We start from the raw sequence: 16,344 nt of genomic DNA, 5'->3' as shown, positions 1-16,344 counted from the left end.
GTGTGTGTGTGTGTTTGTGTGTGTGTCTCTGTGTGTGTGTGTGTCTCTCTCCGTGTGTGTCTCGTGTGTGTGTGTCTCTGTGTGTCTCTGTGTGTGTGTGTGTCTCTCTGTGTGTGTGTGTGTGTGTCTCGTGTGTGTGTGTCTCTCTCTGTGTGTGTGTGTGTGTGTGTGTGTGTGTGTGTCTCTCTCCGTGTGTTTGTGTGTGTGTGTGTGTGTGCGTGTGTGCGTCTCTCTCCGTGTGTGTGTGTGTGTGTGTGTGTGTGTGTTTGTGTGTCTCTGTGTGTGTGTGTGTGTGTGTGTGTGTATGTGTGTGTGTGTGTGTGTCTCTCTCTCCGTGTGTTTGTGTGTGTGTGTGTGTGCGTCTCTCTCCGTGTGTGTGTGTGTGTGTTTGTGTGTCTCTGTGTGTGTGTGTGTGTGTGTGTGTCTCTCTGTGTGTGTGTGTGTGTGTGTGTGTATGTGTGTGTATGTGTGTGTATGTGTGTGTATGTGTGTGTGTGTGTGTGTGTGTGTGTGTGTGTGTGTGTACCTTGTTCTCCAGCTCTGTGATCTCTGCTGGTTCCTCCTTTGGTATGAAGTGATCCACACTGCTGTCTGAGGCCTGTCTGTTGTGACCTCTGCCCTCTAGGAGGTGGGGTCTACTCAGAGCTACAACAATAACAACCACCATGTCAGGGTGTGTGTACTGTGTGACTGTATGTAACATGTGTGTGTGTGTTTAGCACGTGTGTACTGTGTGTGTGTAGTGTAGTGTGTAGTACCCAGTGCGGACTGGGAGAAGGGTTCAGGGTGTGATGAAGGTACAGCTCCCTCTTCTTCCTCATCCTGTAAAGTTCCAATCTGCATCCCTGAATACAGGCTCTCACTGGTGTCCAACACCTACACTCACACAGAGACAGAAACAGAGACACAGAGACAGACACACACAGAGACAGAGAGACACACACAGAGACAGACACACACAGAGACAGACACAGAGAGACAGAGACAGACACACAGAGAGACAGAGACAGACACACAGAGAGACAGACACACAGAGAGACAGACACACAGAGAGACAGAGACACACAGAGAGACAGACACACAGAGAGACAGACACACAGAGAGACAGAGACAGACACACAGAGAGACAGAGACAGACACACAGAGAGACAGAGACACACAGAGAGACAGACACACAGAGAGACAGACACACAGAGAGACAGAGACAGACACACAGAGAGACAGAGACAGACACACAGAGAGACAGACACACAGAGAGACAGACACACACAGAGAGAGACAGACATCAGTGACTGAGGTTCATTAATCAACACTTAACCAGTCCAGTATGTTGGTTCAGCAGACAAGAACACTTCTACTGTCTTCATCGTTACTGGCAACAATCAGCTGGTTGGGTAACAACCGTCTACCGGGTATAAACAACCGTCTACCGGGTATAACCACACTCTACCGGGTATAACAACCGTCTACCGGGTATAAACAACCGTCTACCGGGTATAAACAACCGTCTACCGGGTATAACCACAGTCTACCGGGTATAACCACACTCTACCGGGTATAACCACAGTCTACCGGGTATAACCACAGTCTACCGGGTATAACCACACTCTACCGGGTATAACCACAGTCTACCGGGTATAACCACAGTCTACCGGGTATAACCACAGTCTACCGGGTATAACCACACTCTACCGGGTATAACCACAGTCTACCGGGTATAACCACACTCTACCGGGTATAACCACAGTCTACCGGGTATAAACCACAGTCTACCGGGTATAAACAACCGTCTACCGGGTATAACCGCAGTCTACCGGGTATAACCACACTCTACCGGGTATAACCACAGTCTACCGGGTATAACCGCACTCTACCGGGTATAACCACAGTCTACCGGGTATAACCACACTCTACCGGGTATAACCACAGTCTACCGGGTATAAACCACAGTCTACCGGGTATAAACAACCGTCTACCGGGTATAACCGCAGTCTACCGGGTATAACCACACTCTACCGGGTATAACCACAGTCTACCGGGTATAACCACACTCTACCGGGTATAACCACAGTCTACCGGGTATAAACAACCGTCTACCGGGTATAACCACAGTCTACCGGGTATAAACCACAGTCTACCGGGTATAACCACACTCTACCGGGTATAACAACCGTCTACCGGGTATAACCAGTCTACCGGGTATAAACCACACTCTACCGGGTATAAACAACCGTCTACCGGGTATAACCACACTCTACCGGGTATAACCACAGTCTACCGGGTATAACCACAGTCTACCGGGTATAACCACACTCTACCGGGTATAACCGCAGTCTACCGGGTATAACCACAGTCTACCGGGTATAACCACAGTCTACCGGGTATAACCACAGTCTACCGGGTATAACCACACTCTACCGGGTATAACCGCAGTCTACCGGGTATAACCACAGTCTACCGGGTATAACCACACTCTACCGGGTATAACCGCAGTCTACCGGGTATAACCACACTCTACCGGGTATAACCACACTCTACCGGGTATAACCACAGTCTACCGGGTATAAACCACAGTCTACCGGGTATAACCACACTCTACCGGGTATAACAACCGTCTACCGGGTATAACCAGTCTACCGGGTATAAACCACACTCTACCGGGTATAACCACACTCTACCGGGTATAACCACACTCTACCGGGTATAACCACACTCTACCGGGTATAACCACACTCTACCGGGTATAACCACACTCTACCGGGTATAAACCACACTCTACCGGGTATAACCACAGTCTACCGGGTATAACCGCAGTCTACCGGGTATAACCGCAGTCTACCGGGTATAACCACAGTCTACCGGGTATAACCACAGTCTACCGGGTATAACCACACTCTACCGGGTATAACCACACTCTACCGGGTATAAACCACACTCTACCGGGTATAACCGCAGTCTACCGGGTATAACCACAGTCTACCGGGTATAAACCACACTCTACCGGGTATAACCACAGTCTACCGGGTATAACCACACTCTACCGGGTATAAACCACACTCTACCGGGTATAACCACACTCTACCGGGTATAACCACAGTCTACCGGGTATAACCGCAGTCTACCGGTTATTAACCGCAGTCTACCGGGTATAACCACAGTCTACCGGGTATAACCACACTCTACCGGGTATAACCACACTCTACCGGGTATAACCACAGTCTACCGGGTATAACCACACTCTACCGGGTATAACCACACTCTACCGGGTATAACCGCAGTCTACCGGTTATTAACCGCAGTCTACCGGGTATAACCACACTCTACCGGGTATAACCACACTCTACCGGGTATAACCACACTCTACCGGGTATAACCACGACAGTCGACCAGGTATAACCGCAGCCTACCGGGTATAACCGGGTATAACCAGTCTACCGGGTATAACCAGTCTACCGGGTATAACCAGTCTACCGGGTATAACCGCAGTCTACCGGGTATAACCGGGTATAACCAGTCTACCGGGTATAACCACGACAGTCGACCAGGTATAACCACAGTCTACCGGGTATAACCAGTCTACCGGGTATAACCAGTCTACCGGGTATAACCGCAGTCTACCGGGTATAACCGGGTATAACCAGTCTACCGGGTATAACCACGACAGTCGACCAGGTATAACCAGTCTACCGGGTATAACCACACTCTACCGGGTATAACCGGGTATAACCAGTCTACCGGGTATAGCCACAGTCTACCGGGTATAACCAGTCTACCGGGTATAACCAGTCTACCGGGTATAACCGGGTATAACCAGTCTACCGGGTATAGCCACAGTCTACCGGGTATAACCACACTCTACCGGGTATAACCGCAGTCTACCGGTTATTAACCGCAGCCTACCGGGTATAACCGCGACAGTCGACCGGGTATAACCGCGACAGTCGACCGGGTATAACCACGACAGTCTACCGGGTATAACCGCAGTCTACCGGGTATAACCGGGTATAACCAGTCTACCGGGTATAACCACACTCTACCGGGTATAACCACAGTCTACCGGGTATAACCACACTCTACCGGTTATTAACCGCAGTCTACCGGGTATAACCACAGTCTACCGGGTATAACCACACTCTACCGGGTATAACCACACTCTACCGGGTATAACCACACTCTACCGGGTATAACCACACTCTACCGGGTATAACCACACTCTACCGGGTATAACCACACTCTACCGGGTATAACCACAGTCTACCGGGTATAACCACACTCTACCGGGTATAACCACAGTCTACCGGGTATAACCACACTCTACCGGGTATAACCACAGTCTACCGGGTATAACCACAGTCTACCGGGTATAACCACACTCTACCGGGTATAACCACACTCTACCGGGTATAACCACACTCTACCGGGTATAACCACAGTCTACCGGTTATTAACCGCAGTCTACCGGGTATAAACCACACTCTACCGGGTATAACCACACTCTACTGGGTATAACCACAGTCTACCGGGTATAACCACAGTCTACCGGGTATAACCACAGTCTACCGGGTATAACCGCAGCCTACCGGTTATTAACCGCAGTCTACCGGGTATAAACCACAGTCTACCGGGTATAACCGCAGTCTACCGGGTATAACCACAGTCTACCGGGTATAACCGCAGTCTACCGGGTATAAACCACACTCTACCGGGTATAACCACACTCTACCGGGTATAACCACAGTCTACCGGGTATAACCACAGTCTACCGGGTATAACCACGACAGTCGACCAGGTATAACCGCAGCCTACCGGGTATAACCGGGTATAACCAGTCTACCGGGTATAACCGGGTATAACCAGTCTACCGGGTATAACCGCAGTCTACCGGGTATAACCGGGTATAACCAGTCTACCGGGTATAACCACGACAGTCGACCAGGTATAACCACAGTCTACCGGGTATAACCAGTCTACCGGGTATAACCGCAGTCTACCGGGTATAACCGGGTATAACCAGTCTACCGGGTATAACCACGACAGTCGACCAGGTATAACCAGTCTACCGGGTATAACCACACTCTACCGGGTATAACCGGGTATAACCAGTCTACCGGGTATAGCCACAGTCTACCGGGTATAACCAGTCTACCGGGTATAACCAGTCTACCGGGTATAACCGGGTATAACCAGTCTACCGGGTATAGCCACAGTCTACCGGGTATAACCACACTCTACCGGGTATAACCGCAGTCTACCGGTTATTAACCGCAGCCTACCGGGTATAACCGCGACAGTCGACCGGGTATAACCGCGACAGTCGACCGGGTATAACCACGACAGTCTACCGGGTATAACCGCAGTCTACCGGGTATAACCGGGTATAACCAGTCTACCGGGTATAACCACACTCTACCGGGTATAACCACACTCTACCGGGTATAACCACAGTCTACCGGGTATAACCACACTCTACCGGGTATAACCGCAGTCTACCGGGTATAACCACAGTCTACCGGGTATAACCGCAGTCTACCGGGTATAACCACAGTCTACCGGGTATAACCACGACAGTCGACCAGGTATAACCACAGTCTACCGGGTATAACCACAGTCTACCGGGTATAGCCACAGTCTACCGGGTATAACCGCACTCTACCGGGTATAACCGCAGTCGACCAGGTATAACCACAGTCTACCGGGTATAACCACACTCTACCGGGTATAGCCACAGTCTACCGGGTATAACCACACTCTACCGGGTATAACCACAGTCTACCGGGTATAACCACACTCTACCGGGTATAACCACACTCTACCGGGTATAACCACACTCTACCGGGTATAACCACAGCCTACCGGGTATAACCACAGTCTACCGGGTATAACCACAGTCTACCGGGTATAACCACACTCTACCGGGTATAACCACACTCTACCGGGTATAACCACACTCTACCGGGTATAACCACACTCTACCGGGTATAACCACACTCTACCGGGTATAACCACAGTCTACCGGGTATAACCAGTCTACCGGGTATAACCACAGTCTACCGGGTATAACAGCAGCCTACCGGGTATAACCACACTCTACCGGGTATAACCACACTCTACCGGGTATAACCAGTCTACCGGGTATAACCACACTCTACCGGGTATAACCGCAGTCTACCGGGTATAACAGCAGCCTACCGGGTATAACCACAGTCTACCGGGTATAACAGCAGCCTACCGGGTATAACCAGTCTACCGGGTATAACCAGTCTACCGGGTATAACCGCAGTCTACTGCTTAACATCCTTTGGGATTGAGAAGCATTCAGGGGACATTTGTAGATCTCTAAATTGGGATGCAAAATTATGGCAACTTTTCCTAAATTCCCAGGTTTTCCCAAAATCCCAGTTGGAAGATTCCCGGAATCAGAGGGGAATAAGCAGGAAATCTTCCCATCCAGGATTTCAGGAAAAGTCTGCAGATTTTTGCAACCCTATAACTAAAACACTGAACTGGGTTTGTCAACCTGCACAAAGGAGGAACCATGATGTGGGTTAACAGATCCTACAGAACTCACTCCAGAATCCAACAAGACAAAAGCAAAGCAGAGAGATAATTAGATCAGGAGAGGGGGAGCAAGGGGGAGGGAAGAGGGGGAAGGAGGGGAGGAGAGGGGGAAGGAGGGGAGGAGAGGGGGAAGGAGGGGAGGGGGAAGGAGGGGAGAGGGGGAAGGAGGGGAGAGGGGAGGAGAGGGGGAAGGAGGGGAGAGGGGAGGAGAGGGGGAAGGAGGGGAGGAGAGGGGGAAGGAGGGGAGAGGGGGAAGGAGGGGAGGAGAGGGGGAAGGAGGGGAGAGGGGGAAGGAGGGGAGAGGAGAGGAGAGGGGGAAGGAGGGGAGGAGAGGGGGAAGGAGGGGAGAGGGGAGGAGAGGGGGAAGGAGGGGAGGAGAGGGGGAAGGAGGGGAGGAGAGGGGGAAGGAGGGGAGGAGAGGGGGGAGGAGGGGAGGAGAGGGGGAAGGAGGGGAGAGGGGAGGAGAGGGGGGAGGGGGGAGGGGAGGAAGGAGGGGAGGAGAGGGGGAAGGAGGGGAGAGGGGAGGAGAGGGGGGAGGGGAGGAGAGGGGGAAGGAGGGGAGGAGAGGGGGAAGGAGGGGAGAGGGGGAAGGAGGGGAGGAGAGGGGGAAGGAGGGGAGAGGAGAGGAGAGGGGGAGCGAGGGGAGGAGAGGGGGAAGGAGGGGAGAGGGGAGGAGAGGGGGAAGGAGGGGAGAGGGGAGGAGAGGAGAGGGGGAAGGAGGGAGGAGAGGGGGAAGGAGGGGAGAGGGGAGGAGAGGGGAAGGAGGGGAGAGGGGAGGAGAGGGGGAAGGAGAGGGGGAGGGGGGGAGGAGAGGGGGGAGGGGGAGGGGGGAGGGGAGAGGGGAGGAGAGGGGGAAGGAGGGGAGGAGAGGGGGAGGGGAGGGGGAGCGAGGGGATTCGTTTTAGATTTCTGAAGAGTTTCATCTTTCTAACAAAACTAATAATCACCAAGCAAGAAGGATGGGGAAAGCAACCAATCAGGAGGGGTTAAATCCCTGACTCCAGATTGCCATGGAAACGAGAGAGGGGGGAGTAGAGTGCACGTACCGGTGTTAAGGAAAGGGGGGCGGGTTCGGACGGACGAGAGTGACAAGAACAAAACTACAGCCAGGTATTCCCTTCCCCCTCCCCTCTGACATCATCAACCAATCAGCCAATCACCTTGCTACTACCGCTAGAGGAAGCGTCGGCGCCAGAAGAGAGGGAGGAAGAAGAAGCAGCAGCAGCAGCGGAGGAGGAGGAGGAGGTAGAGGAGGAAGAGGAGGAGTAGACGGAAGAGTCGCTGTCGGAAGCGTCTGGACCCTCGGTGGAGGTCGGAGAGGGAGGGGCCTCAAACGGCGGCTCCACCATCACCCGTGGCGACCGCGTGCGCGACTGCGTGTCACGGGGTGGGGGGTGGGGGAGGGCAGACCATAGAATTAGAATTAGAAGAACGGACATTCCCATTCAAAGCAATGTTACGCCAACAATTGTGAGCCTCAGTGTTTAACACATGCAACAACGGCATTTAGTGGGTTCCAACCAGAAACCTGAACACTGATGGGTTCGCTTCATTCTACTGAGTCTAATTCTATGTTTAGCTCCATGGTCTGGGAAACCTTGTCCATTCTACTGAGTCTAATTCTATGTTCAGCTCCATGGTCTGGGAGACCTTGTCCATTCTACTGGGTCTAATTCTATGGTCTGGGAGACCTTATCCAATCTACTGGGTCTAATTCTATGGTTAGCTCCATGGACTGGGAAACCTTGTCCATTCTACTGGGTCTAATTCTATGTTCAGCTCCATGGTCTGGGAAACCTCGTCCATTCTACTGAGTCTAATTCTATGTTTAGCTCCATGGTAGAGGAAACCTCGTCCATTCTACTGAGTCTAATTCTATGGTTAGCTCCAATCTCTAATCCCCCAGATCAGCAACATCGGAGGACAATCGAGTGTTCGCTTCTAGTAAATCAATCAAAATACTTCTCTATTAATAATAAATCTAACTCCTACATGGCAGACAGACTTACGAGTTCGGCGACGTCTGAAGGCGTGACGGCCGAGTCCGGCCCCTCTGTGGTGGTCTGTGATGAGTCGGCGCTCGGGGGCAGCGAGGGGTCTCCTAGGGGACCCAGCAAGGGCCCGTCGGGCATCTCCGCGTTCTCCGGTGTGGCGTAGTCGGCCGTTTCCGGGGTAACGTTAGCCCCGCTGGAGCTGTGGCTGAGCATGTCCTCATCCACTGCGTTGTCATTGGGCGACTCAGGAGTCCCCGCCCCTCCGTCGCCGCCGGAGATGGTTCCGGAGGTCCCGAGGGCAGTCGTTCCTTGTTCCGAGGCGGCACCACTGAGGTCCACGGACTCGCCGGGCTGCAGAGCATGCTGTGAGGAACGGGGCTGCTGGGTAATGATGTCGACCACCTGGGCGGCGGCGTCGGCGCCCACGACAGAGGCTGAGTCAAGGTGGGAGACACATTAAACCATCATCCTCTCTCAACCTCATCTTTCAATAAAACAAAACAGGGGTTAGTATCCCATACCCTGCTTAAGCCTATTGTATGATCAAATAGTACTCCAGGGTCAGATGAAAAGAGGTGCCCTAATGAATACAACCCTGGTTTGAGTATTTCTAGTTTTCAGTTAGTAAGGGTTAGATCCAGTATTATATTTGGGGGATTAAATGTTTTTTCCCTTGTCATTTATATTGACAGAGGAGTACAAAGAAAACACTAATGAGTCACATTAACCCTCTGACCCCCCCCCAACCCGCGTCACTCCACTGATGGAAGGATATAGGACGTCACCCCCCCCCCAACCCTCGTCACTCCACTGATGGAAGGATATAGGACGTCACCCCCCCCCCAACCCTCGTCACTCCACTGATGGAAGGATATAGGACGTCCCCCCCCCCCAACCCTCGTCACTCCACTGATGGAAGGATATAGGACGTCACCCCCCCCCCAACCCTCGTCACTCCACTGATGGAAGGATATAGGACGTCACCCCCCCCAACCCTCGTCACTCCACTGATGGAAGGATATAGGACGTCCCCCCCCCAACCCTCGTCACTCCACTGATGGAAGGATATAGGACGTCACCCCCCCAAACCTCGTCACTCCACTGATGGAAGGATATAGGACGTCACCCCCCCCCCAAAACATAGATCCTAATCGTGGAACAAAGGAGTAGGATTGTGAGCGAATTGATTTCGGTTTTAGATAACTTTTTGGAAGGTGCGCCAGACAGAGATGGCCTATGTGTTATTAAGACACCAAATGTTGTTGATGGAGTATCTCTAGGAAATGTCAGAGTGGTCCAGATCCTGCAACCTCTGTAGGTTCTCCTCTATGGAACGCCAAGGCACCTGGACATCTAGATCCTGCAACCTGTGTACGTTCTCCTCTATGGAACACCAAGGCACCTGGACATCTAGATCCTGCAATCTGTGTAGGTTCTCCTCTATGGAACGCCAAGGCACCTGGACATCTAGATCCTGCAACCTGTGTAGGTTCTCCTCTATGGATGCCATGGCACCTGGACATCTAGATCCTGCAACCTGTGTAGGTTCTCCACTATGGAACACCAAGGCACCTGGACATCTAGATCCTGCAACCTGTGTAGGTTCTCCTCTATGGATGCCATGGCACCTGGACATCTAGATCCTGCAACCTGTGTAGGTTCTCCACTATGGAACACCAAGGCACCTGGACATCTAGATCCTGCAACCTGTGTAGGTTCTCCTCTATGGATGCCATGGCACCTGGACATCTAGATCCTGCAACCTGTGTAGGTTCTCCACTATGGAACACCAAGGCACCTGGACATCTAGATCCTGCAACCTGTGTAGGTTCTCCTCTATGGATGCCATGGCACCTGGACATCTAGATCCTGCAACCTGTGTAGGTTCTCCACTATGGAATGCCAAGGCACCTGGACATCTGGATCAAATCACGTGGAGAGAGGGCAAAGAACAAATGACTAGAAATACTTCCAAATTTTGGAAGGCCTTGGCCACCTACGCTCTTTTGCCTTATTCAGGGTCAGTTGTTTAAACGCAAAGAGGTTTACTTTGCCAGACACATTTAGAGACTGAAGTGTAATTTCTTCCAATATCCAGTCGGTGGTGACAGAGGGAGCACAGAGCTCAAAAAGTTGAAAAGGCGTTGAAGGATGTTCATCTTCATAATAGAGATTCGTGACTGGAATTAATTTGGAAATTTTGTCCATCTTCAGAGATCTGACACCACGTGAGAATATTGTTGTAATTATGGGTTTGATTGTGGGGTAGATATCAACTCTCAGGTATGTAAACTGTTTTACTACAGGGGTACCGAGTGTTGGATAATCTCCCATGTTAATTAGAGGTAAAAGAGCAGACTTGACCCAGTTGATTTTATAGCCTGAAAATTGAGCTAAATTCACTAAAGATGTCAAGACTATGAGGTAGAGATTGTTCTGTATTTTGGAGGACTGGCTAAATCTAAAATGCATATAGGGAGATGTAATGCTTAGCGTCATGTGTAATGACCGGTGCGTGAATAGTGGATCGGTGGACAGTCTGGACAACAGCTTCTAAAGATGAGGCAAATAACAGAGGAGAGAGCGGACAGCCCTGCCATGTGCCACGGGATAGAGCCAAAATGGAAGGAGCAAATTGTTGCCAGTCACAAGCATAGCAGTAAGAATTTGGCATATAGAAGTTAAATCACATCTATGACCCATATGGTGTAATACTGTCCACAAGTATTACTACTCAACACGATCAAAAGCATTTTCTACGTCCAGAGAAAGTATGGTAGTGTCAAACATTGGCACAGACACATGCATACACACACACACACACACACACACACACACACACACACACACACACAACATATGCACTATACATACACATGGATTTAGTACTGTAGATGTGTGGTAGTGGTGGAGTAGGGGCCTGAGGGCACACAGTGTGTTGTGAAATCTGTGAATGTATTGTAATGTTTTTAAAATTGTATAAACTGCCTTAATTTTACTGGCCCCCTGGAAATAACAATACATAATTAATAACAATACATAATTAAATAACAATACATAATTCAAAATAATAATAATAATAATAATAATAATAATTAATAATAATACAGAATGAATAATAATAAATAATAATACATACTTAATAATAATAATAATAACAACAATAATAATAAGGAGCTTGAGTGATATGAATGGTGATGTTCCTGTATTCTGTTGTGTCTCACCTGTAAAGGCCCCGGTGGTGACCTCTGCCCTCTCAGGGTCGTCCTCCAACCCCTCCTCCTCCCCCGACAGCATTTTGCCTGGGACACACAGACAGGATAAAGACAGCTACTGTAACGTGACCAGTCAGCAGCGTTAGAGAAAGCTGTTTTAAAGAGGACTACTGTAACATGACCAGTCAGCAGCGTTAGAGAAAGCTGTGTTAAAGAGGACTACTGTAACAGTCTCAACATGACCAGTCAGCAGCGTTAGAGAAAGCAGTGTTAAAGAGGACTACTGTAACAGTCTCAACATGACCAGTCAGCAGCGTTAGAGAAAGCTGTGGTAGACCAATAGTTCTCCAACCTCTCCTCTGGGACCCCAAGTCCTTCCATGTATTTCAACTATTCTAAGGCTAAAACAACCTGATTCAACTGATGCCCAAATTCTTCTTTAGTGTCATCAGACGTGCTAGTCCAGGAATACATCAAACTAGTCCAGGAATACATCAAACTAGTCCAGGAATACATCAAAACTAGTCCAGGTATACATGAAAACTAGTCCAGGAATACATGAAAACTAGTCCAGGAATACATGAAAACTAGTCCAGGAATACATGAAAACTAGTCCAGGAATACATGAAACTAGTCCAGGAATACATGAAAACTAGTCCAGGAATACATGAAAACTAGTCCAAGAATACATCAAAACTAGTCTAAGAATACATCAAAACTAGTCCAAGAATACATCAAAACTAGTCCAAGAATACATCAAAACTAGTCCAGGAATACATCAAAACTAGTCCAGGAATACATCAAAACTAGTCCAGGAATACCTGAAAACTAGTCCAGGAATACATGAAAACTAGTCCAAGAATACATGAAACTAGTCCAGGAATACATGAAAACTAGTCCAGGAATACATGAAAACTAGTCCAGGAATACATGAAAACTAGTCCAGGAATACATGAAAACTAGTCCAGGAATACACCAAAACTAGTCCAGGAATACACCAAAACTAGTCCAGGAATACACCAAAACTAGTCCAGGAATACACGAAAACTAGTCCAGCAATACACCAAAACTAGTCCAGGAATACACCAAAGCTAGTCCAAGAATACATGAAACTAGTCCAGGTATACATGAAAACTAGTCCAGGAATACATGAAAACTAGTCCAGGAATACATGAAAACTAGTCCAGGAATACATGAAACTAGTCCAGGAATACATGAAAACTAGTCCAGGAATACATGAAAACTAGTCCAAGAATACATCAAAACTAGTCTAAGAATACATCAAAACTAGTCCAAGAATACATCAAAACTAGTCCAAGAATACATCAAAACTAGTCCAGGAATACATCAAAACTAGTCCAGGAATACATCAAAACTAGTCCAGGAATACCTGAAAACTAGTCCAGGAATACATGAAAACTAGTCCAAGAATACATGAAACTAGTCCAGGAATACATGAAAACTAGTCCAGGAATACATGAAAACTAGTCCAGGAATACATGAAAACTAGTCCAGGAATACATGAAAACTAGTCCAGGAATACACCAAAACTAGTCCAGGAATACACCAAAACTAGTCCAGGAATACACCAAAACTAGTCCAGGAATACACGAAAACTAGTCCAGCAATACACCAAAACTAGTCCAGGAATACACCAAAGCTAGTCCAAGAATACATGAAACTAGTCCAGGAATACATGAAAACTAGTCCAGGAATACATGAAAACTAGTCCAGGAATACATGAAAACTAGTCCAGGAATACATGAAAACTAGTCCAGGAATACACCAAAACTAGTCCAGGAATACACCAAAACTAGTCCAGGAATACACCAAAACTAGTCCAGGAATACACGAAAACTAGTCCAGCAATACACCAAAACTAGTCCAGGAATACACCAAAGCTAGTCCAGGAATACACCAAAACTAGTCCAGGAATACACCAAAACTAGTCCAGGAATACATCAAAACTAGTCCAGGAATACATGAAAACATGTTGAATGGCTGGGGATGCTGGAGGAGAGGTTTGGGAAACACTGTGTTAGATAGAGGGAGCAGTACACAGGAGAGAGAGAGTTATTAAATCACCTTTCTGTTTTCTGAGGAGGAGTGGACTATTACAGGAAGACCCGCCCCCGGCTGCAGGCAGGAAACAGGAAGAACACACACAGGAACAGGAAGTGAAGGAGAGAAGAGAAGAAAAGCCCCATGGGAAATAGCCATTATACCCCAGACAGACAGAGGAAGAGACGTGAGTTAGTTAGTGAGGCTATGCATCCAAAATGGCACCCTATTCCCTATATAGTGAACTACTAGTGACCAGAGCCCTATTCCCTATATAGTGAACTACTAGTGACCAGGGCCCTATTCCCTATATAGTGAACTACTTTAGACCAGAGCCCTATTCCCTATATAGTGAACTACTTTAGACCAGAGCCCTATTCCCTATATAGTGCACTTACCCTACAGGGCTCTGGTTACTAGTAGTTCACTATATAGGGAATAGGGCTCTGGTCACTAGTAGTTCACTATATAGGGAATAGGGCTCTGGTCTAAAGTAGTTCACTATATAGGGAATAGGGCTCTGGTCTAAAGTAGTTCACTATATAGGGAATAGGGCTCTGGTCTATAGTAGTGCACTATATAGGGAATAGGACTCTGGTCACTAGTAGTTCACTATATAGGGAATAGGGCTCTGGTCTCTAGTAGTTCACTATATAGGGAATAGGGCCCTGGTCTCTAGTAGTTCACTATATAGGGAATAGGGCCCTGGTCTAAAGTAGTTCACTATATAGGGAATAGGGCCCTGGTCACTAGTTGTTCACTATATAGGGAATAGGGCTCTGGTCTAAAGTAGTTCACTATATAGGGAATAGGGCCCTGGTTACTAGTACTTCACTATATAGGGAATAGGGCTCTGGTCTAAAGTAGTTCACTATATAGGGAATAGGGCTCTGATCTCTAGTAGTTCACTATATAGGGAATAGGGCTCTGATCTCTAGTAGTTCACTATATAGGGAATAGGGCTCTGGTCACTAGTAGTTCACTATATAGGGAATAGGGCTCTGGTCACTAGTAGTGCACTATATAGGGAATAGGGCTCTGGTCACTAGTAGTTCACTATATAGGGAATAGGGCCCTGGTCTAAAGTAGTTCACTATATAGGGAATAGGGCTCTGGTCTAAAGTAGTTCACTATATAGGGAATAGGGCCCTGGTCACTAGTAGTTCACTATATAGGGAATAGGGCCCTGGTCACTAGTAGTTCACTATATAGGGAATAGGGCTCTGGTCTCTAGTAGTTCACTATATAGGGAATAGGGCTCTGGTCTCTAGTAGTTCACTATATAGGGAATAGGGCCCTGGTCTAAAGTAGTTCACTATATAGGGAATAGGGCCCTGGTCACTAGTTGTTCACTATATAGGGAATAGGGCTCTGGTCTAAAGTAGTTCACTATATAGGGAATAGGGCTCTGGTCACTAGTTGTTCACTATATAGGGAATAGGGCTCTGGTCTAAAGTAGTTCACTATATAGGGAATAGGGCCCTGGTTACTAGTACTTCACTATATAGGGAATAGGGCTCTGATCTCTAGTAGTTCACTATATAGGGAATAGGGCTCTGGTCACTAGTAGTTCACTATATAGGGAATAGGGCTCTGGTCACTAGTAGTTCACTATATAGGGAATAGGGTTCTGGTCTAAAGTAGTTCACTATATAGGGAATAGGGTCCTGGTCACTAGTAGTTCACTATATAGGGAATAGGGCTCTGGTCTAAAGTAGTTCACTATATAGGGAATAGGGCTCTGGTCTAAAGTAGTTCACTATATAGGGAATAGGGCTCTGGTCACTAGTAGTTCACTATATAGGGAATAGGGCTCTGGTCTAAAGTAGTTCACTATATAGGGAATAGGGCTCTGGTCTCTAGTAGTTCACTATATAGGGAATAGGGCTCTGGTCACTAGTAGCTCACTATATAGGGAATAGGGCTCTGGTCACTAGTAGTTCACTATATAGGGAATAGGGCTCTGGTCTAAAGTAGTGCACTATATAGGGAATAAGGCTCTGGTCACTAGTAGTTCACTATATAGGGAATAGGGCCCTGGTCACTAGTAGTTCACTATATAGGGAATAGGGCCCTGGTCACTAGTAGTTCACTATATAGGGAATAGGGCTCTGGTCACTAGTAGTTCACTATATAGGGAATAGGGCCCTGGTCACTAGTAGTTCACTATATAGGGAATAGGGCTCTGGTCACTAGTAGTTCACTATATAGGGAATAGGGCCCTGGTCACTAGTAGTTCACTATATAGGGAATAGGGCTCTGGTCTAAAGTAGTTCACTATATAGGGAATAGGGCCCTGGTCACTAGTAGTTCACTATACACTGAGTGTACAAAACATTAAGAACACCTGCTCTTTCCATGACATAGACTGACCAGGTGAATCCAGGTGAAAGATATGATCCCTTATTGATGTCACTTGTTAAATCCACTTCAATCAGTGTAGATGAAGGGGAGGAGACGGGTTAAAGGACTTTAAGCCTTGAGACATGGATTGTGTTTGTGTGCCATTCAGAGGG

General features: G+C 48.2%; 1 protein-coding gene across 1 annotated transcript in view; it reads right to left on the bottom strand.

The window, feature by feature from the left end:
• Positions 1-526: 526 nt before the first annotated feature.
• The window catches only part of LOC115189516 (huntingtin-like), a gene marked incomplete at its 3' end in the record, with an annotated part of 30,530 nt that continues 14,712 nt past the window's right edge, over positions 527-16,344 (bottom strand). Inside the window, exons 10-14 of the mRNA XM_029748128.1 lie at positions 13,853-13,903; positions 11,777-11,854; positions 8,568-8,986; positions 759-876; positions 527-645 (exon numbers count right to left, since the gene is read on the bottom strand). Coding sequence (XP_029603988.1) covers positions 527-645; positions 759-876; positions 8,568-8,986; positions 11,777-11,854; positions 13,853-13,903 — 785 coding nt within the window. The remainder of the gene's footprint in view (positions 646-758; positions 877-8,567; positions 8,987-11,776; positions 11,855-13,852; positions 13,904-16,344) is intronic.

This window comes from Salmo trutta, unplaced genomic scaffold, assembly GCF_901001165.1.
Source record: "Salmo trutta unplaced genomic scaffold, fSalTru1.1, whole genome shotgun sequence".
Lineage (NCBI taxonomy): Eukaryota > Metazoa > Chordata > Actinopteri > Salmoniformes > Salmonidae > Salmo > Salmo trutta.
This window is presented reverse-complemented; position numbering and strand designations above follow the sequence as displayed.